This window comes from Carex rostrata, chromosome 3 (genome assembly GCF_964058835.1).
Source record: "Carex rostrata chromosome 3, lpCarRost1.2, whole genome shotgun sequence".
Taxonomy (NCBI): Eukaryota; Viridiplantae; Streptophyta; class Magnoliopsida; order Poales; family Cyperaceae; genus Carex; species Carex rostrata.
Genome location: NC_135920.1, coordinates 11,557,957 through 11,579,432, shown reverse-complemented (window position 1 = coordinate 11,579,432; position 21,476 = coordinate 11,557,957). Strand labels below are relative to the sequence as shown.

The 21,476-nt window shown below is 35.9% G+C and overlaps 3 protein-coding genes across 4 annotated transcripts; all 3 read left to right on the top strand.

Moving 5' to 3' along the window:
* Nucleotides 1-8,163: 8,163 nt before the first annotated feature.
* LOC144551495 (F-box/RNI-like superfamily protein) lies at nt 8,164-12,165 on the top strand. 2 transcript variants are annotated; one of them, XM_078299464.1, is made up of 4 exons: nt 8,164-8,446; nt 9,100-9,305; nt 9,839-9,932; nt 10,569-12,165. In XM_078299464.1, the coding sequence occupies exons 1-4, from the start codon at nt 8,264-8,266 to the stop codon at nt 12,018-12,020; spliced, it is 1,935 nt and encodes a 644-aa protein (XP_078155590.1). In that variant the 5' UTR covers nt 8,164-8,263; the 3' UTR covers nt 12,021-12,165. The 2 variants fall into 2 exon arrangements, with proteins under 2 accessions (XP_078155590.1, XP_078155591.1); XM_078299465.1 differs by having other exon boundaries at nt 8,317-8,446; nt 9,082-9,305.
* Nucleotides 12,166-13,644: 1,479 nt separating this feature from the next.
* On the top strand, nt 13,645-17,331 carry LOC144551957 (mechanosensitive ion channel protein 5-like). Its single transcript, XM_078300068.1, has 5 exons — nt 13,645-15,352; nt 15,535-15,658; nt 16,047-16,340; nt 16,515-16,717; nt 16,927-17,331. The coding sequence occupies exons 1-5, from the start codon at nt 13,860-13,862 to the stop codon at nt 17,210-17,212; spliced, it is 2,400 nt and encodes a 799-aa protein (XP_078156194.1). The 5' UTR covers nt 13,645-13,859; the 3' UTR covers nt 17,213-17,331.
* A 1,706-nt stretch (nt 17,332-19,037) lies between these two features.
* LOC144551497 (glutathione S-transferase-like) lies at nt 19,038-21,279 on the top strand. Its single transcript, XM_078299467.1, has 3 exons — nt 19,038-19,256; nt 19,349-19,397; nt 20,489-21,279. The coding sequence occupies exons 1-3, from the start codon at nt 19,107-19,109 to the stop codon at nt 20,953-20,955; spliced, it is 666 nt and encodes a 221-aa protein (XP_078155593.1). The 5' UTR covers nt 19,038-19,106; the 3' UTR covers nt 20,956-21,279.
* The last annotated feature ends 197 nt before the right edge of the window (nt 21,280-21,476 follow it).

Below are 21,476 nucleotides of genomic sequence, written 5' to 3'. Positions count from 1 at the left end.
AGACTGTCGCATCCCATGGCCGCGGGGTGTGACATAATGTGGCCATGTAACATGTATTTTATATTTGAGATGAGTTTTGTGTAAATAATAGGGTAATTTAGGGACCTTTAATATTTTGTAAATAATCTTTTATATCAATGAAATTGACAGTGTCCTCACTGTCCTTCAAAAAAAAAATATCAAAGCTTATAACCTAGATGGGATAGGTGGGATTTTGACTTATATAATTTCCGTTAATTTGAGTTATAATTAGTGGCGAAAGTTGATGATATATATATACTTTGTAAAAGCACTACCTCACGTGCAAGTTATATATATCCACGCATTTACTGTGGTAGTTTTGGAGCTGTTTAAGCCAAGTGAGGTCAATATTTTTTTTGAACTTTCGTGGAAGTCAACTTGTGCTATGATTATATTAGCTAGGTACGTAGCTATCATGTGTATACGCATGAAAAATTAGATATATGTATAACAAATTAATTCATAGAGTTATTTTTTCTATTTTTTTTTTTAAGGTTAATTCATAGAGCTATTTTTGAGGTCATATAAGCATGTTAATTATATATTATTCATTCATTCAAGTCATCTGGTGACTTATTCCAGTTTTACGATTTTTTTTTTTTATTAATTTTCTCTCTACTACGTTGCTATCTAATTACTTCAGAAAGAAGTAAATAATAATTCTCTCCTCTATCAGGTATTTAATTTGTAACGTGCAAGATTAATGTTTTACTTCATTTGATTACCCTTTTAAGAATATATGCTCAACCTTAAATATTAATAATTTAGGTGCATTTTCTATCATTCAAATACGACATGAACTTAATTTAATAAATTTAATTAACTAGAATTTGATTGGTCGTTCATTAAAAAAGCATTTAAATTCAAATGTTAAAATTTTAATTATTTGAAATCAAGGTTGGTTTGAAATTAAGAAGTATCTTTTATCATATATTACTTGGCCATTTGATCGTGATCATAAACGCACTGAAATTAAGAAAATAAATTATGATGAAATCAAGCAGGGTATGATGCGTCAATAACAGTTGCACCACATAGGACCATCGTCCAAACAATGATAAAATTAATCAAGCAGGTATGATGCGTCAATAACAGTTTTGCACCACACAGGACCATCATCCAAATCAAAAAGTATGATGCGTCAATAACAGTGAAAGAAATTAATCATGCTGTCAGTCATGGCATATTGTGAGCAGTGTTGCAAAATGCGGTTCTATGCGGCGCATATGCGGCCGCATATGCGTATGCAGTTGGAAACCGCATAGGAAAAAACATATGCGGTCTAATATGCGGTTCTATGCGGTTCCGCATATGCGGCAGCATATTCGGCCGCATAGAACCGCATTATGTTTGTATGCTATGAAATTTATGTATTATGCTGTGATAACTGAGTTGTGTGATAACTGACTTGTGAGTTGTGGTCTATGATAACTGATATGTTGACTACAGCTATTCACTATTTCACATTTATGTTTGTATTTTTATTTTTGTTGTGAGATTATGCATATAATGATACAAATTATATATGAATTCTTATTTTAAAATCCGCATATATTAGTCCGCATAAAAATCCGCATATGCGGTATGCGGCCCGTATATGCGGTATGCGGGTGCCCTTCCGCATACCTTCCGCATACCGCATTTTGCAACACTGATTGTGAGTACGATATAGTCACATTACATACGTATGTAAGTAATGTGACTCGTGTATCACACAATATGTCTATTTGTGTGACGTGCCTTCATTCGGTTGAAAATGACATGATACATCATGTCATGGGAACTGACTTGCTCATATCACGTAACTAATTTGTCAACATATATTATATATATAGAGATATGCTAATGTGCTTTCGGTAGCATATGGGCCGAAATACATACGGTCCAAATTTGAAATTTCAAAATCCAAACGGTCGATCCGAACCGTTCATCTTCTTCTCCATATTAATGTCTGCTTGGAGACCAAATTTTACATTTTTCTGAATTTTTTTTACTATTTATTAAGTATTTTACAAAATTGTTGATCCAACGGTGGCTGCACAAAACAGTAAAACCGTTGGATTAGTGATTTTCAAAGTGGCTTAATAAATAGTAAAAAAATTCAGAAAAATGTAAAATTTGGTCTCCAAGCAGATATTAATATGGAGAATAAGATGAACGGTTCGGATCGACCGTTTCGATTTTGAAATTTCAAATTTGAACCGTGTGTATTTCGGCCCACGTCACGTTTGATCACGTCCGGCGTGATCATGACATAATCACACATATACAACTATTTACATAATGTGACTATTATCTATTATTTTGATCATGTCATGTTAAAATAAAAATTCTCCTCTCATATGAAAGCATATTAATTATGTAATGTCACATTTTTTCTTCCAGAGTCCCGGACACTTTCTACCATGCCGTAGCTACACTGGAATTTTTTTTTTTTTTTTTTCAGATGCAGAAGATCAGAAAATGGTAAAGCAAAAAACAAAAAAAAAAAAAAAAAAAAAAAAAAAAAAAAAAAAAAAAAAGTTGGACCACAAAATGGTTCAGGCCCAGAGGCTGATGGACCGCCCAAATGAGATTGCAGAAGAGACTCGCTCTACACTTGACCACACAAAAAAACCATATGTGCAACAGAAGACTTAGGACAAAAGTTTTAAATTGCAGAACGTATCAGACAGCCTAAAACATCTCATCTTATCCAGTAAATTTGATCTGACGGCTATGCGCAGTCGTAAGAGAAAATGAACTCTCAATCTTTAAATAATTAACCAACCGTTCTAGAGCTTTATTTCTAGCCAATTATGTTACTTCTTCTTTCTCGATATAAACGTAACGTTGGTGTGTTGTTATTTAAAACCTGCTTTTCTTTTTTTCCTGCTCGCTAGTCGCTACACGATTTATCTTATAAGTTATGCTGTAAGATTAACTGAAATAACTGATTTATCTTATAAGTTATGCTGTAAAATTAACTGAAATAGCTGCGGGCAAATTAGAACCACTGGTTTTTAATCCAGATGAAAATTCCAACGGTACAAATATTATCTAATTAAGAGATGTACTTCCCTGCCGACAAATTTGTTCTTTAGACAAGAGATTGTTTGGTAAGACGGGTAGGCTTAAACTTCAAATTCCACTAAGAAAGAGCTGTTTGGCAAGATAAATTTAAGCCATATAAAATGATGGCTTAAAAATTGGAGCAAACCTAAAAAAATGAACAAGATAATATATGCTTAAGAAAGTGATTTTAAACTTTGCAAAAATAAAAAGGTGTTAATTTGGCAAGCTTAAAAGTCACTAGTCTCTTAAGGAGCTCTAAGGAGGATATGTCAAACACTATTTACGAGACTAAATTTTAAGTAGGCTTAAGGAGCTAATGTTAAGTAAAATCTGATTAAAAATGTAGCTTATTTGAAGACTGAGGAGGTAAAGGAGATTTAATTCAAGAAAAATTATACCTTATAGAATTGAGACAAAAAGAGCTTATGCTTGAGAATTCAGACAAATAAGCAAAAGTTAACTTTAGATGTTCTTCAGATGAATGGAACTTCTAAAAAATTTAAAAAACACTTAACAAATATTAAGAAAGAGTTGCTAAACACCTACATATTTCTTATCATCTATGTGCAAATATTTAAGATCGATCTAGGAGTTTAATTGATTTGCTCTTGGTCTTCTTTTCCCATTTTCATAAAATTTTAATCAATCTCTCTACCTTTTCTTCTTCTTAAGGTTATGTTTGGCTGCCAGATGAGAACGAAAATGGACTTGGGTTCATATTCAATTGGAATGGCCGAAATGCTGTGCGCGTTGGAAAAACAAATTCACTCTGAGTGAATTTTTTTTTTTCCCCCACGAGCACAATGGCAGCCGAACAGGGCCTAATAGTTCTTTAATTATTATGGCTTTTGGCAGCCATAATTCATCAACAATTTTCTGATGTCATCCATGAGACATTTTCCTGTATCATGAGCTGAGCAGCAACATGATAAAAATAAAAATCATAAGATCCGGTCAAACCTACAATGAAATACATCATCCCGTCTAAAATCATCTGATTGTAAATTTATAAATAGAACATCAACAACTTTGCCTAATGAACCCAGTCACTGATCATAAAGCAACAATGCCGTGTGCGGTGTACACATATTAGGCAGGATCGAATACTAGACCAGAAGACAAATTTGTTTGTCATTTACTGGGGATGAATTGAAGAATCAAGCAAGAGATGTATATATTTTTTGGTGTGAAGTGCGCAGAAGTAGAAATGATGGGGAACGAACAAAGGGCGGGGAATCCGAAGGGAAACCCCAGGAGAGACAAAGGCGCTCCATGGAGGGACGGGGTCGGTCTGTTGCCTGTAGGCTGTGTAGCAGCAGGGAATGGGACTATGGGAGGCGTCTGGTGTCATTTAATGCAGGAATCTTTGTCTGATCACCCCATTTATAGCCGAATTCATATCCTCTGAGATATCTCATATTTTGCGTGACTTTTTGGAAATTCTGAACCGTTCAAATACATTTATAGCCCCCATCGCCTCGCTATTAATTGCGGGTCCGGATCCCCTACAGTAGTACCTGATTTCTGGGTTTTGGATCGAGACGGTCCGATTCAAATCCATCGTTCGAGGTTGTTTCGCGATTCGAATTCATCTCTCGGAATGTGTGCACTCCACTTTGGATGGATTATCACGGATTAAATCGGACAGTCTCAATTTAAAACTCAAAGATTGAGTTACTTCATTGGATCTGAACTCATTAATTGCTCCTCATCAATTTTATTTTTCAGATTGATTTTATAATTTTCTAACATTAATTTGATGAGTGCAACATTTTAAGTGAAGCAACTCGTTAGTTTGTTTCCCAACTAAATATTGGATTTTGATAATATTTTTGTTCATTATTTGAGAGAACAATGCAATGAATTGTCGCTCAATTAAAAACTAAATGCATGCTAATCATGACTTCGAGTACTTAAAAATTTTCAATTTCATTGTTTGAACTACTATTTTTAAATTTTTAAATGTTCATTCTTCATTTTAGAATGAACTATGTGATCAGAGGAAGAGTTAATAAGGAGGAATGTGTCAATTGATTTTCATTTTTTTTTAGAGTAAAATATTATGGTATTATATATATATTTTTTTTTGTTAAATATTGAATTGATTCTCGTAATTTGATATTTTATATAATTTAGAGTAAAATGTTATGGTACTATAAAATTAATTCTTTATAAGAAATTTTATATGATTGATTTCCACGTGTTTAATCTATATAGTTTGAAAGTCTGACTCTGCTCATGTATGTAAAGATACTTTGCGTGATGGTAGTACAAAATAGGATTGAAAACCTATCCCAAGACATTTGGACAGACTTCCTTTCAAAGTATTTTTCAACCGTTCACATCTTATCAAAATTAATTAAATTAATGTTAACAAATATTTTTTTGACGTTAGCATCTCTTCGTCAAGCCAAAAAATAAACAACTTTTTTTATTTATTATAATTTAAAATCAAATCACAAACAATGCAACAATAGAGGAAGTTTCTCCTCTAATTTTTTTTCTCCTCTAATTTTTTTGTGTTGTCAAGTTCATTTTTTTTCTCCTCTAATTTTTTTCCCCTTGTGTTGTTCAATCTTTCTCAATATATATATATTGAAAACTTGGCAGAAGAGCCAAAATATTATCTCATACTCTATGGAGTCTTATGCTTTCAATTCAACCTTTCTCAAATCTTAAAATACAATTTGGCGCACCATCTATAGCTGAGATTATATGCACTAATTAATTTCTTCTCCTATAATAGAGAATTTTCAACCTTAAACATATATTATTAATGTTGCTAATGGTAAAGGAGTGTCTACTAAAGCTCCAACAATAATTTCTTATTTCGACCCACCAACGTAACTATCAAATTTGGCGCTTGCCCCGACTCTAACATTGGAAATGAAATCACCATTCTTCATCCACGAAGTGAATTCTTCAACGTTTAGTAATTATGAAAAAAAGATTATCATCATGTAGCTGAGGTGCTTGTAGTAATGTATAAATCAGATTTTACATAGCATTATTGTTAGTTATTATCTAGTATTGTTAGACTAAATAAGTTCTGATGATCAATTGTTGAAATAAACTCTAAATTTGCATATAAATTAAGATCATGGTAAGCTCAGAGATGAATATCGAATCACATTTTTTCTGTTCTTTTATGCTTATTGATGCATACTTTAATTTTAACCTTTTATCAACGGAAATTGTTTATTAAGAGAACAACAAAAACCTAGATTTGGAAGAATCAAAGATTGACATGGAAATTTCATGTAAGATGCAATCTACAAGTTCTACAATATCTATGCATATCATGTTAGTTAGTATTCGAAAAAAATCTCATTAGAAAGAAACGTCTATTAGTATTAGTTAACTTAATTTTGATAAAATGTAATCATGTAGTCTGAAAACACTCTTGAGAGAAGTCTTGTCCAAAAAGGTCCTGTCAAAATGTCTTCGTATAGGTTTTTAACCCTTTTTATTTCTTCATATGGGTTTTTATGGTTCTCAATACATGTTCACTACTAGAATTTTGATTATTTGCATAAGTAACTAAATACAATTGTATCTTTAAGTGAATCCCATACAAACTAAATTGCATGGGCCAAAATTTTCGGCCCATGCAATTAATAATCTCATACAATTGATGTAAATATCCATTCAATTAATAACTAATTTACCCACGCAAATGTGTCTCGCTGATATTTTCTAACTCGGAATTAATTAGCATGGGTGTGTAAACTAAATTGTATGGGTTAAAAGAAAAACGTGCAGCTCATACAAATATTTCCTATGTAATTAATTTTGATACCCACGCAATTGATGTTATGCAGGTGTTGAAAGGAGATATGTTCTTTCTTTTCCACTAAATGTTATTTTGATACTCGGACCATTGCAATTTTTAGATCCGCTCTTCTCATTTTCGTCTAGGGTTTAGCTCTTTCTCTCGGCCGCACCCCTCTTCCGTGTTGTGATTAAATTTGAAAGAATGATCACAATACGTGAATAGTCATGGCACGTTAGTCACGCCGTGACTAATTACGTTTAACTATTTTTTTCATAATTTAAGTTAATTTATTCAAAATTTACTATTCAATCAAGATCTAACAGTCCTAATTACATGTGTCTATGTGCTGTAACTTAATTTTTTGCACGACGTATCGTACCATACCAAAATTTTAAAAAATAATTATATCACGCGAATAATCGCAACCCATAATACACGAGTTAGAGACAGCTAATTGATATGCCATACCGTGACGTAACCAACGTGTAATACAGCTGTCAGTTTGAAAAAAACTGCTTTCAAATGCTTTGAGGCCTTGATTCGACGACTTGCCAATTGCGATAAGGCTCCTTATCGCAATTGGCAAGTCGTCGAATCAAGGCCTCAAAGCATTTGAAAGCAGTTTTTTCAAACTGACAGATAAGGCATTAATGGGCCATTATCAGGTTTATGGGCTTAGTTTATAATTTAGGCCCATGGACCATTGTTAGTCCGCACCAACGTGTAATACAGCAAATCATGAAGTTTTTGTAACATTGATGCAGTCATGCAGAGTTGCAGACGAAGCACGTCCTATTAAACGGTTAAACCACACCAACGAATTCGTATCCTCTGAGATATCTCAAACTTTGCGTGACTTTATGGAAAATCCTAACCGTTTAAAGACGTTCTGCACGAATCTCAAAGCCCGCATGACACTGACCCCTACATCACCTTTAATAGGCACCACCGGACACGTCGGTCACGCAAAAGTTGAGATATCTCAGAGGATACGCACTCCACACCAACGGGTATGGATTCATATCACCTTTGGTAACTGAATATTTCTACTTAGATCCGGACTGTTCGATCAGGATACGCACGAATATTGAAGGGATCTCGTGCATTCTACCTCAAATCGGATTGGTCCGGATTCTGATCGGACGGTCAATATCTAAACACAAATATTCTTGGGTTAGATGCGACATCAGGCACGCCAAGATGCGAGACATGCGAGCTTGATATTATATTGATAAAGTAAGATAAGACGGGCCCCACCAATCACGACCGAGGAAGCTTCCACGAAGGTGCAACGGCTATCACTTGCAAATTGCCATTGCCAGTAAGGCAGAAGCGCCATTTCCTTTTCCATAAGATCTGAAAACAACAATACCAGCCTAACCCTGCACTAACCATCTAATTCCTCTATCCTCAATGGCTGACTGCGAGGCGGCCTCGGAGTCGCCGTCGATCGACCACCACCTCCCCTCCGCAGTACTCGCGACGGTTCTCTCGCACCTCGACATCCGCTCCCTCGTATTTGCCTCCGTCGCGTGTCGCGCCTTCCGCACATGTGCCTCCCAGGCGCTCTCTTTCCTTCCGTCTTTTCATCTCCTCGTAAGCCCCTCTTTATTTTTGCCCTGTTTTTAACAGAGTTTCCCCCGGTCTTTTGTCGAGAGAGTTAATTTCTCCTGATTGGTTATTTGATAGGTCTTAGACCTAATTAGACTTGTTATTGTACAATTTTCTCAAAAGCTAAATGGATTGAGAGAATTTGGAATTTGTCAAACAAGATATAAAAATGGCGAAAGCCAGAAAATGAAGAGGTGAACTCAACAATTGTATAATCTATTTCATAATCTGAATTCTTACAAGCGTTGGCCTTATATATGAGGTCCTATATGAACAATAATTTCTTAATTTTCTACCTAGTTTGTTTAATTTAAGTCCGTGATACATCAGCAGCCCATGTCATCAAATTCGTTGATCTGTCTCAACGAACTCCCTAAAAACCCTTCTGTGTTTGTCCAGTTTGGCTTAACGATAGCACTCTGCTCTGATTCCCACGACCCCACCTGACAGTGATTGTTTTGATTAATTATTGCTGTCAGTATTTGAAGTGTGGGACCCCAGTGTAGTGATTCTTTTTGAAATTCCGGTTTTACCCAAGCTACTGCCCAGACCTTCCCTAGTTTCATCTCTTTCAATCTTCATTTGGACTGAGTCAAAATTGCACTTGATAATGCTTACAGTTTCTGACATTGTTGTAGGATTTTGCGCTGACGCTTGATTATTTGAGGCCACTGTTGCTGGTTAATCCGTGCCTCAGGAGCATACGGATGGATTGTATGCGGCTTGATGATGTGGCGATCCAGTATCTTGTGAGGCCTTCTCTAAATGAACTATACCTGGTAAATTGTGAGAACGTGAGCGGAAAGATTCTCTCTGAGCTGGGTGCCAAATGCCCTGATCTGAGGTAATTGATGTTATTTGTATAGTCACGATTCCAACAGTGATTTACAATTGTAAGTTTGTAATTATTGGAAACTCTCTGTTGACTATTAAAAAATCCAAAACTAAGTTTATTGGTGTTTTGATGGACAAATAGACAAGCCACCTGTTAAATTTTATGCAAGGTGAGAAAATTCCGTATTTTGGATTTAAAACATTGACAAGAATTATTTTGCTGGGCAATAGTGATCATGTATTGCTTGATAATGCATATACGGTAATTAAATTCAGACCATTGAAAAGTTCAAATTGTTAACTTACAGAAAAACATGTACCGAATCTTATTTCTTTATATGCAGCACGTGGGTAACGTAGACATGATGGCTAGGCATGGATTTTGAAAGAAAAGTTGAGTAAATTGGTAGTTGTGAACATTTCCTTAAGAAGTTTTCAACGTAACTCAACCTGGAATTAAATTTTTCTTTCAGTAGTTATTAATTAAATATACAATCTTAAGCTACATTACATGGTTTGTTACTTTGTATTTTATATGTTCAGGACTCTCTCGCTGACCTGCCTTGCTCGGCATAAGGGAGTTCCAATATCCTTTGCTGATCTAGAGCAGTTTCTCATTGGCTGTTCACAGTTGGAGGTAACCATTTGTTTGCTTGAAGATTGGTGCATATTAAATGATATGTGTGAAGGATTTTTTATTGTTTCTTGTTCTGTTGTAAATTCCAAGCAGACTATATTCTGTGATTAGTCAAGTCACACTTCATTGGATACTAAAATGCTTCCTGCTTTTCAAGGATTGCCATTTCCATGATTTTATTGATGTTAAGCATGTAAGTCTGGTATCGTCAGGCAATTGTGTATCTTATGAACCAGAGTGTTAGTGGGCATTCCAGCCTTGTTGTGTATTTCTATAGTTTTATTTAAGTTAGGATTATAATTCTCCAATGGGGCTGATTAGCTAAATCATACTTTAGGGGATAGTACTGTTGACTGGTTCCTACTATTCAAGGATTGGCATTGCCATGCTTTTGTTGATATTATGTTTGCAAGTAGGGTATCATTAGGCAGTTGTGCATCATATGCACCAGAGTAACTGGGCATCCCAGCTCTGTTGTGTATTTTTAAGGTTGTATTTATGTCAGGCTATTGACTAGGATATTATTGTACAAATTGAGGGAACCAATACCTGCACATTACATACTGAGCCTACAAGTACCATCATATAGCAGTAATCTGACACAAATTTTCGTTACTTCTTATTTGTTCTTGTCAGTCTCTTAGCTTGTCGGAGCTTGATTTTGCAGTATTTGATGGGCCTAATTTCCACCACATATGGGCCGTAGCATCACAAAAACTATCCTGTTTAGAGATTGGATATATACCCTTAACTATGTTACTCCAGCTTCTGTCCTTGGCCATAGAGGCCAAAAACAGAGAAATCCAAATTACAAAAGCACCCCTCTTCTGCAGCCTTCAGAAGCTATGTCTCTCAGTCGACTTCATATCAAACAACTTGGTGGGGTCCATATCAGAGGCGCTTCCTCACCTGACCCATTTGGATCTCCAAGATGCACCATGTTTTGATCCCGCACCTTCGTCCGACCTTACAAATGTTGGTCTCCAGATGATAAATCGCCATGGTAATCTGAAACATGTGTCTCTGATTCGAAGCCAGGAGTTCATGTTTACATCTTTCAAAAGGGTGAGTGATATGGGTCTTCTGCTTATGGCCCAAACTTGTTCGAAGCTGGAGAGCATTTGCCTTGGTGGTTTTTCACGGGTTACTGATACAGGTTTCAGGGAAGTCATACATTCTTGCTCTAGCTTGCGCGAACTTAAGGTTTTTCATGGACATCAATTAACTGATTTAGTGTTTCATGACATATCTGCCACATCACTCTCCCTGACACATGTCAGTCTTAAGTGGTGTAATCTTTTGACTGATATAGGCATTGAGACGCTATCTTTGAATAAAGATCTCAATCTGCTTGACCTGAGGGAGTGCAGGCTTTTAGGTGATGAGGCTTTAAAAGCTCTAAGTCAGCTACCAAAATTGCAAGTTCTATTATTGGATGGAACTGGTATAACTGACGTAGGGTTGTCGTACCTTGGTCAAGGGTCAAGCCCACTAATTTCCTTATCACTTAGAGGTTGCAAAAGGCTAACTAACAGTTGTGTTGAATTATTATTAGCTGGTGAGGTCAGGTCAAGTTTACAAGTGTTGGATCTTTCAAAGATACATAACCTTACAGATGAAGCTGTCATATCACTGGCAAGGAGCCATGTGCAGATAACAGAATTGCGTTTACGTGAATGTTCCAATATAGGAGATTCATCAATCATGGCACTTGCATCAATGCTCGTTGAAGGTGGAACCCATGGGAGTAGTCTCCATTTGCTGGACCTGTTCGAGTGTGGTGGCATCACTCCCTTGGCCTTTAGATGGTTTAAAAAACCGTACTTCCCTAGGCTGAGGTCGCTGGGTGTAACAGGCTGCTTGAATAGGGATATTGTGGATGCTCTTGCAAGGAACCGACCTTTCTTGCAAGTGGCATGCCGAGGGGAGGAGCTTGGACCCGCTTTTGGGGGGCCCTCTAGTGATTGGTGTCGTCCTGAGGAGGATAATTTGGATGAGCTTGAGCAGTGGCTTCTTGAAGGGGAGGGAATGATTGATGACGATGACGATGCCACTGTTGGAGATGATGAAGAATTTTTGGTGGTATGAAGAATTGATGGTCATGTTTTTTGTTTTCCTTGTGTTTTTGTGGATGTTATGCTCTTTTTTGTTCAAGTAACTCTGCTGATAAGGAATTGTAGTGAAAAAAATTTATGTTCTGATTGTAAGACGTTTTGTGGTTTCATTTTAATGTTTTGAAAGCTATTTAGCGTGGACACCAGCACGGGTGTCTGGCCTGACACGTACGACCCACATTGTATCCTGTCATGCAAGGTGCGGCTCATTTCTTCACGTGTCTGTGTTACATAGGTCAAAGCTTAAATGGCTCATTATCTGTATTGACAAAGTTTCACTTTTAACGGCATTTTTAACATGAGAAACTATGAACCATAAGTTTAGTATGGATGGTAATAGTTTTCATTAAAGAGAATATTCATAAAAGAATAAAAAAAAAAGATGACGAATGGATAACAAATAGCAGTTTCATTTCTTCATTTGCTAATTTCATACAAGATAAGAGCAGTATTTATCTATGTTTGGATGAATTAGAGCACCTCAATCATCCTCACCACTTTCTTAATTACAAGCACAACAAATGAGCTCCACCCAAGTTAAAAAGTTTATAATTTTCTTGTTGGTTAAAATAGTCATCTTGTCAGCTTTTATCGTTTTGGTGATCGGCTTCTTGCAAGCAAATTTTGTTTCGAAGGAAAATAAAAACAGTTTTTATTGTTTCAACTTAATTTAAATAGGAATAATGTTTCTGCAAAACTGAACTGTCTTGGTAGTTCACTTCTTTAGCCAAGCCTAATTGAGTCAATTAAGGTATAAAAGCATATGATTGACCCACAATTCAAGTATTTCATATTTAAACTTTGTTTAATTAGTTATAAATTAATGTTCAATTACTACAATATACATATTTTAATTTTAATAAAGTTCCATAAAAATGTTTTAGTGATTTTAGCTTTTTACTTAAAAGCTTACCTTGTATTATTGTAGGAGTGTTTGTTATTTCTTTCAGTCTCTCTCATTTTGAGTATGCTCATAATTAATTCGGTGTCTATTTAAAATATAGAAAATTTAAAGGGTACGTTTGAATGAAACAAAGAATAGAGCTAATTTTAAAATTGAAAATAGTAACTAACTCAACATTTTGTTGGATTACTAGAATAGTGAGAAAACCCACATAAGACAAACAAATAATAGTTCATATTTACTGATCCAAACACACCCAAACAGAAAATAGTAGTCGAAAATAGTGCTAATCCGGGTTAATGACTATTTTTCACCCATCCAAACGTATCCAAACAGGTTCTTGTGGTAGTGCTCAGCAACTATGGCTTAGAGCCCTTTAGTGCTGAGTTTTAAGCTTACCGAATAGGTGCTCCTTTATCAAGCTTAATGCCACCTCTTTAGTGCTCTTTTTGTCCACCTTTTTTAAACTTGTCCAAGTTTTTAAGCCATGGTTTCATATAACTTAAGTATTTTATCAAGTTTAAATTAAGCTTTATTAAGAAAGTTGTTTTTTAGCTTTATTATCTAATAAAATGACGACTTATATCTCATTCTACACCGTCAGGTCAGTATTGTATTGTATATTTGTATCTGAATTCACTCTGAAACGTCTCCGACGACTCTCTCTAACGGAAAAGAAATCCCCCTCCTAAAATGACTCTCTACCATCCTTCCCACCACTTAAATTGGCGCAACTCCTCAACGTTTATACTGGGTTCAGTAAAAACCATATATTCTCAATTTGTACCTTTCTTTTCCCAGCAAATCAAGTCGGATTACTCTTCCTACGACGAGTTGCTCTCCCATTTTCTTTCTTTCCTCCATGTGCGTTTTGGCCCTTGATCAATGAGGTATTGTGGATGAGGCACCATGGATTCCAGACGAAAATCATTCAAATCGTCTAGCCTCCAAAAGGGCATTTGCTCATCACAAGCTACATCCTTCGAAAGCGCACTTGAGCAACCCATCCTACCTGATGAGATTTTGGTGAAGATTGATAGCTGTGATCCATCCAAGCCTCCTCTTATTCCTGTTGATGGTAACAATAACAACACCTTAAACCAAAACAAGTCTCATAATCGGATTCATTCGAAACAATGTCGTATCTATCCGGACCCGCAGTCCATTCACATGCATTCGATGTCTTCACTTAAAAATGTGGATGAAGAGGAAAAGGAAACTAAGGAAATGATCCTTGAATCACAGCTTGGTAGAGCCCGATCCATCCAGAGGGGCAGCTCCACTCTTCTTCGGAGAAAGACGAAATCAAGGTTGATGGACTCACCACCACTACCTACTATGGCCGTAACTAGTGGAACTGAACTACGCGAGATGCCTTCCGGATCAATCCGAATCAAATCAGGTGCCCTTGGAAAATCAGGACCCGGTGAGGATGATGAGGATGACTCGTTGGATGAAGACATCCCTAATGAATTTAAGCACTCTAATTTTAATTTCCTCACAATTTTGCAATTAATAAGCCTGGTTACAATTCTTGCTGCTATGGTGTGCACTTTTCTTGTGCTCGATCTCCGGACAAGGAGCCTCTCAGGGCTAGAGCTGTGGAAATGGGAACTTCTGGGGTTTGTAATCATTTGCGGCCGACTGGTTTCTGGTTGCGTAATTCGAATTGCAGTTTTCTTTGTAGAGCGCAATTTTCTATTATGCAAGCGGGTGTTGTACTTTGTTTACGGCCTTCGCACGGCTGTGCAGAACAGTATCTGGCTTAGCCTTGTGCTCCTCACATGGAAACTCCTCTTAGATGAAGATCTCACTGGTCCCCCAAAGACACTTCACTATGTTACAAAGGCGCTCCTTTGCCTACTTATTGCGACCCTCTTCCATCTCGTGAAAACCCTACTTGTGAAATTATTGGCATCGTCATTCCATTACAGCACCTACTTTGAACGAATCCAGGAGGCATTGTTCCATCAGTACGTGATTGAGACACTCTCCGGTCCACCTATTATTGAGATACAGAGAGCAAAGGATGAAGAGGAACAATTGATAGCTGATGTGCGCAAGTTTCAAACCATGGGTTATAGAATACCTAAGGGACTAAATGCTGCTGCATTGTCTGGTAGTAAGTTTCAAAACAACAGTTCAAGGAAAAAAGAGGAGGTGAGTAAGGGGACAATATCAGTTGAGCAACTTTATAAGATGAGTCGAAAGAATGTCTCGGCTTGGAGTATGAAGCGGCTGATAAGGACAGTGAGATATGGTACACTCACAACTCTTGATGAACAGATACCTGGGGCTGCTGGATATAATGAGGATGAGTCGACCACTCAGATAAGGAGCGAGCACGAGGCCAATGTTGCAGCCAAGAAGATTTTTGTCAATGTTGCCAAGCCTGGTGCGACGTAAGTTGACTAATAATATGATAATATGTTGTATACTTGTATTGTTGATTAGTTGACCTTTTAGAAATTGTTCTTAATTAGCTAACTCTTAAGCGTTGGTCGACCGGGTGTCAATTTCTCATGGTTAAAGTTAAGTGCATTGAGTATTTTACGATGATATCTTTCTTGTGTATTAATTTTAGGTACATCTACTTGTCAGATTTGCTCCGCTTTATGAAGAGAGAAGAAGCACTTCAAACTATGTGTTTATTTGAAGGAGGTGAAGAGAAGAACAGAATTTGTAAGAAGTCCCTCAAAAGCTGGGTGGTAATGTACTCTTCACTTGAATGATATCTCATCTTCTTGTGGTAATAATACTTTTCAAATAGCATGACGAAATAGGTTGAAAGCTCTGTACACACTTGTGTCATGCAAGTCCACAATGCTAATTTGACATTATTAATTGTCTAACATGCATATTTGAGGCAAAACTGAGTTACTTTGAATCTTTGATGCTTGATTGTTGCACAATGAACTACTGAGGTTTTCTTTTCATTGTAACATGAAGTTAATTGAGGCAGCATTACACTTAAATACTAATTAATTGAAGCAAAATTTGGAATTATAAACGCTTAAGCATAGTTAAAGGTTAATATTTTGCCAACTTTTCAAAATCAAAATCCTCTGCTTATTTGTGCACTGTTCAATGGTTCAGATTGATGCGTTTAGAGAGCGCAAAGCCCTTGCTTTAACACTCAATGACACGAAAACAGCCGTGAACAAGCTTAGCCACATGGCAAATGTGATAGTTGTTATCATCGTGTTCTCTCTTTCACTTCTAATTTTGGGCATCGCAACAACTCGTTTCTTTGTTTTTCTAAGTTCGCAAGCCCTTCTGGCAGTCTTCATGTTTGGAAACACACTAAAGACTATTTTTGAGGCAATCATTTTTTTGTTTGTGATGCATCCATTCGATGTTGGTGATCGATGTGAGGTGGAGGGTGTTCAGGTATGACAAATTAAGAAAAAGGAAAAGCTAAAACATTTACTTTTCAAAATGGGAAAATTTTCAGTTAATTACCAGATGGAGTGCCAAATTAATTACCAGATCATAATATAAAAATTAGGTAAAGTTTATGTGAAGATGAAAATTCTGGTGTTATATATGTGTATTATTTTCCAGTTAATTGTGGAGGAAATGAATATCATGACTACGATTTTTCTGAGAGCCGACAACTTGAAGATTACGTATCCAAATAGCGTGCTTTCCACCAAACCGATTAGCAACTTCTACAGGAGCCCTGATATGGGTGATGTAATTGATTTTTGCATTCTTGTTGCTACTCCAGTGGAAAAACTTGCCATGATGAAAGAAAGAATAATTAAGTAAGCAATCGTTCTTGTCTAGATATATAATCTTTATTTAATTAGTTAATTAGTAACTATCTTTCGTGGATTTAATTACCATCACTTCTTCTACAACAAACCAAAAAAAGGTCACAAATTAATATTGTTTTTGTCTTTACTACAGTACCTTTTTTTCCCCCTTCACTCACTACATATATGTTCTAAACTATTATGAATTTTCTCTATAGGTTCATTGATAACAAAAAGGAACACTGGTATCCAAATTCGCGTGTGGTATTGAGAGATGTGGATGACATGAACAGACTAAAAGTGAGCATATGGTTGCGCCACCGCGTTAACTTTCAAAACATGGGTGTGCGGTTCGAGCGGAGGGAGGCGGTAGTAGCAGAGATGATTCGGGTTTTGAGAGAGCTAGATATCGAGTACCGCATGTTACCATTAGATGTTAATTTGCGCAATATGCCTCTTGTCACGTCAACACGCGTGCCGTCGACATGGTCTACTTTGAACTGATGTATGGTGGAGTGCATCCTTCTTGCTTGGTTTTGCTAATTTCAATGCAAAAGAGGTCCAACAGTGTGTGAATGTTTTTCTTTCTATTGTTTTACCGACTTAGAATGAGGTGAAATAATTAAGATGAATTCATTAATTCCTTATCGATTCTCAGATATGCATGTCATTGCACTTTTGCTTTCTCTTTTGTTGTAAGACTTTGTGCAAATAAGAGTTGAGATATTACTTTGCATTAGCATTTTGAAATTAATATGGCATAATAATGGTTTAATGGGGATCCAATTTGCACGGATATTAAAGCAGATCCAACGGTCCAGATGCATTAACTCAAAAGATTCTTTTTTGAGTTAATGCAGGGCATACGAATTCGAGTTGAATGATCTAAATTCTAATTGAACGGTTTGAATTTATACTAAAATAGTGAAATAATGCAAAGGATTTGGTCTCCACTTCATGTTCTGTTTTTTTACATTTAATTAGAACCGAGTTTGTTTAAGGGCTTGTTCAGCGTATTTTTCTCATGAATTTTTTCCCCAAAAAAAAATGAATTTATAGATATTTAATTTTATTTTATATTCGGCAGAGCTCTTTTTATTTTCATTCCTTTCTTTATCTAATATATCGTCAGAAATTTAAAATCAATCTTGGTTAAAGTTTTATTTTTCCAGATCTTGCAGCGCATGTATTATGTCAAACTTTGATGCTAAAGCTTTTTTATGTCTTTTTTATTTGTGATAATGTTGTTAGTGCTAAGTTTTGATATTACTGGTGTCTTTTTTTTAGCTTCTGTAACTTTAAATACTTTAATTAATATTTTTATGCTACACAGTTTTAAATAAATAAAAAAAAGCAGTTTTGTGCTGAATTAAATATCTTTGATTAATAAAATTCAACAACAAGAATTGATCATATACAAGGTTAATTAAAATTGATCAAACAAAACAACAATGAACAGTACAAAAAGTTTCAATTAACACATTTCAATTATATGCAATGCAAGATTCGGAACTAATCTCCTAAAAAAATTATCATGTCCTTATTATCGAACAAGAGGATGGCCTAAATGACAAAATGCCTTTTTTATGTGTTCATCACGTTTTCACTTATTAATTTTTAATAACAAAAATTCTATAATTTTTTATGTCAAAATAAAACTATAAGTTGTGATTTTTATTATTTTCTCTACATGCACATAAAATAAATATTACTTTTCGATTTTAATTTTATATAAATCAATAAATTAAAAAATAAACGTCCATAATTTATCCACATCGGTGTATTTTTGCAAGCTCTTGATATTATTCAAAATAAAATCGAAAGGCCATGATCTCTTACATATATATAAAAAAAATAATATAGATAATATCTAACAGTTTATTTTAACACTTAATTTTAAAATTTATAATTATTATAATTCTATGATGAAGACAAAAAAAAATTAAGGCATTTAAACTCTCCGTATGAACAATACAATCAAAATAATAAAAAAAAATTAACTTGAAAATTAACAAATTAATATTTTCATTTTTATATCCAAAAATGTTCGTTTTCATAAAAAAAATTATCATTGCTCCAATTCTACAAATTTCACAATGGAAATAATACAACCGAGTTCTACAGTCCTGATAAGGATAGTGGGCTGTCTCCCGTGACGAAAAGCTATCCTCTGCGGAGCTTTTAATCTGGTCCGTTCGTTTTGATCGGACGGACCAGATCAGATCTCAAAATTTGGGCTCCTTTGATCTGGTCCGTCCGATCAAAATGAACGGACCAGATTAAAACCTCCGCAGAGAATACTCTATACTCTCCCGTGACCTGTGGGCAGTGGATTAGTGGACTCGCTCTTCCACAAAAAAAAAGGAGGAGATTTGTGACGCGACCTGAAGAAGCGGAAATGTCGGGCGTAACGGTGTACGGAACTCCCTTGTCGCCAGCGGTATCTAGAGTTATGGTCTGTCTATTTGAAAAGGAGGTGGATTTCAAGCTGGCTCCCGTCGACATGGCCAAGGGCCAGCACAAATCCCCCGACTTTCTTAAGCTCCAGGTCTCTCTCTCTCTCACTCTCTCTGTTCCTCTACAGGGTTGTATTTGATATACCTAACTAATTGTTGTGGATTTTTAACAATGCATCAACAGCCCTTCGGCCAGGTGCCTGCATTTCAAGACGAGCTAACGACCGTCTTTGGTTAGAATTTATTTGTTCCACCTTTTTTTTCATTTAATTTTTGTTATCTAATTAGTGCTTGTGCTTTATAAATTGAGTAATGTTAACCTATGTTTGTTTTGGGAAAATAAGACTAAATTTAAATATAATGTACTCCCGTCTAATAATGGTGTGCTGAAACCTTGCTACTGCCTAACTAATGGGTCAGTTAGCTACAGCGCGGAGCCAGACTTTCTGACTATCGGGGTCAGTCGTAAATGGGGGTCATTCATATCAAATTTTCATGCTGCGAATGGGGGTCAATTTATAGTACCGGCAATAAAATTTGAAAAAAAAAATGGGGGTCAATTAACCCCTATTATTCTTACTACCTCTGTCCCTGGTTAGCTAGTTAATGATGTGGGGTGTGTGTGACTATGGCATAAAGGACACCCCTGGGTTTTTTAGAGGGTTTTAGCTTGCTAAACATAGAGGGTTAATTAGTATCTCTGTAATTACAATAGTTATGTACAGGGCCTCTTTTTCAAAAAAAAAGGAAAGTAAATATTGCAGTGCATTCTATGGTTTAACTTTAATCACAGTGGATTTACAAAAATATCATTTTCTTTTTTACTATATAGTACATTTAATCGGGTTATTGTGAAGAATTTTTTTTGCTAAAATTCTTGGAGAACCTGATTGTATTCTTATGGGACTGAAGACAAGTCTGTAATGTGTAGTATGTTACTGGAAGTAATTTAAGTGCTTGTCGATATTTGTTTGGTATTTGTCTTTCATTATAAAAAAAAAAAAATTTAAAGAAGACCGTTTTAGCCTTCTGAACTGAATGATCCTGATGTGGGATATACCATAGAACTTGAATGAACACTACAATTCCTAGTATTTTTTATCTTCAGAATGGATCACAATATCATATCACTAGATATTGAGCTAATATGAATGCATATGACAGCTTTTGGAGGTTGTTGATTAAAAAAATTTGAATAATGTGTGTAAACAAAATAATAATAAAGCAAGCAAACAATCCATTTCATTGACATATTAGCAAGAAATATTCAATTTTTTTTATCTTCCCAAGATTATATAAGAACTTTACTACACCATGAATGCAGAGTCAAGGGCAATATGCCGATACATTTGCGACAAATACCCTGATAAAGGAAACCAAACGCTTATGGGTCGGAGAGATGGTGGGCTGCTTGCCCGCACATCAGTAGACCAATGGCTGGAGGTCGAGGGGCAGAACTTCAATGCACCGAGCTTAGCCCTAGTTTTCCAGTTGGTGTTTGCACCAATGATGGGCCTCAAACAAGACATAGCCGCAATTGAGCAGAACGAGGTGAAACTAGCCAAAGTTTTGGACGTGTATGACCACCGCCTTGGCGAGAGCAAGTTCCTTGCGGGAGATGATTATACACTGGCCGATCTGGCGCATTTGCCAAATGGGCATTTTCTGGTTACTAAAGATAAAGGGGATTTATTTATGTCGAGGAAAAATGTGGGTAGGTGGTGGGAGGAGATATCAGCTCGGCCTGCTTGGAAGAAAGTCATGGAGATGCAGAATGCTCCTCGGGCTTAGTTAACTTCCTTGTGGGTGCCACTGTCTCAGAGTACTCTTATGGCTGAGTTTACTGACGAGGAATATGTTTGTGTTGTCAATCACTTTTGGCTCTCATCTAGTGTGGCGCATTGATTCTAAAATTTTCCTTTTCTTGGAAACTCATGCTTATTCCTTATTAAGCAAGCATTTTACTGATTTTGTTGTTGAATGATTGTGGGCCTTTGTTTTAGTAATGTAGTTCCCATGTTGTACAGCAGACATCTCGCTTCCCGATTGGAAATAACAGCACTGGGACTCCCAGCTATGGCTGGTTTGAGTGTTGTGTGTTTCCTAATTTGATAATTACCTTTGTTACTTTTCCTTTTTCAAGAATTGTCATGCTTGTTGCAATTACCTCTAGCAATCTTTACAAATAGAGCTGCAATATATTCTTATTTTCCCCTGCTGTCTTGTGTGCATAGGTGAGTAAACTATCAAATGACTGGAATGCGAGGAAGAAATAATATGATAATTCTTGAAAGTTTAAAATAGTGGAATGT

Bases quoted from the DNA above. Each gene is read 5' to 3' on its own strand.
- LOC144551497 (XM_078299467.1), top strand. From the start codon at position 19,107: ATGTCGGGCGTAACGGTGTACGGAACTCCCTTGTCGCCAGCGGTATCT. The intron at 19,257-19,348 runs GTCTCTCTCTCT...ATGCATCAACAG, and splicing joins CCGACTTTCTTAAGCTCCAG to CCCTTCGGCCAGGTGCCTGC. The intron at 19,398-20,488 runs GTTAGAATTTAT...CCATGAATGCAG, and splicing joins CGAGCTAACGACCGTCTTTG to AGTCAAGGGCAATATGCCGA.
- LOC144551495 (XM_078299464.1), top strand. From the start codon at position 8,264: ATGGCTGACTGCGAGGCGGCCTCGGAGTCGCCGTCGATCGACCACCAC. The intron at 9,306-9,838 runs GTAATTGATGTT...TTATATGTTCAG, and splicing joins GCCAAATGCCCTGATCTGAG to GACTCTCTCGCTGACCTGCC. The intron at 9,933-10,568 runs GTAACCATTTGT...TGTTCTTGTCAG, and splicing joins TTGGCTGTTCACAGTTGGAG to TCTCTTAGCTTGTCGGAGCT.
- LOC144551957 (XM_078300068.1), top strand. From the start codon at position 13,860: ATGGATTCCAGACGAAAATCATTCAAATCGTCTAGCCTCCAAAAGGGC. The intron at 15,353-15,534 runs GTAAGTTGACTA...TATTAATTTTAG, and splicing joins GTTGCCAAGCCTGGTGCGAC to GTACATCTACTTGTCAGATT. The intron at 16,341-16,514 runs GTATGACAAATT...ATTATTTTCCAG, and splicing joins GTGAGGTGGAGGGTGTTCAG to TTAATTGTGGAGGAAATGAA.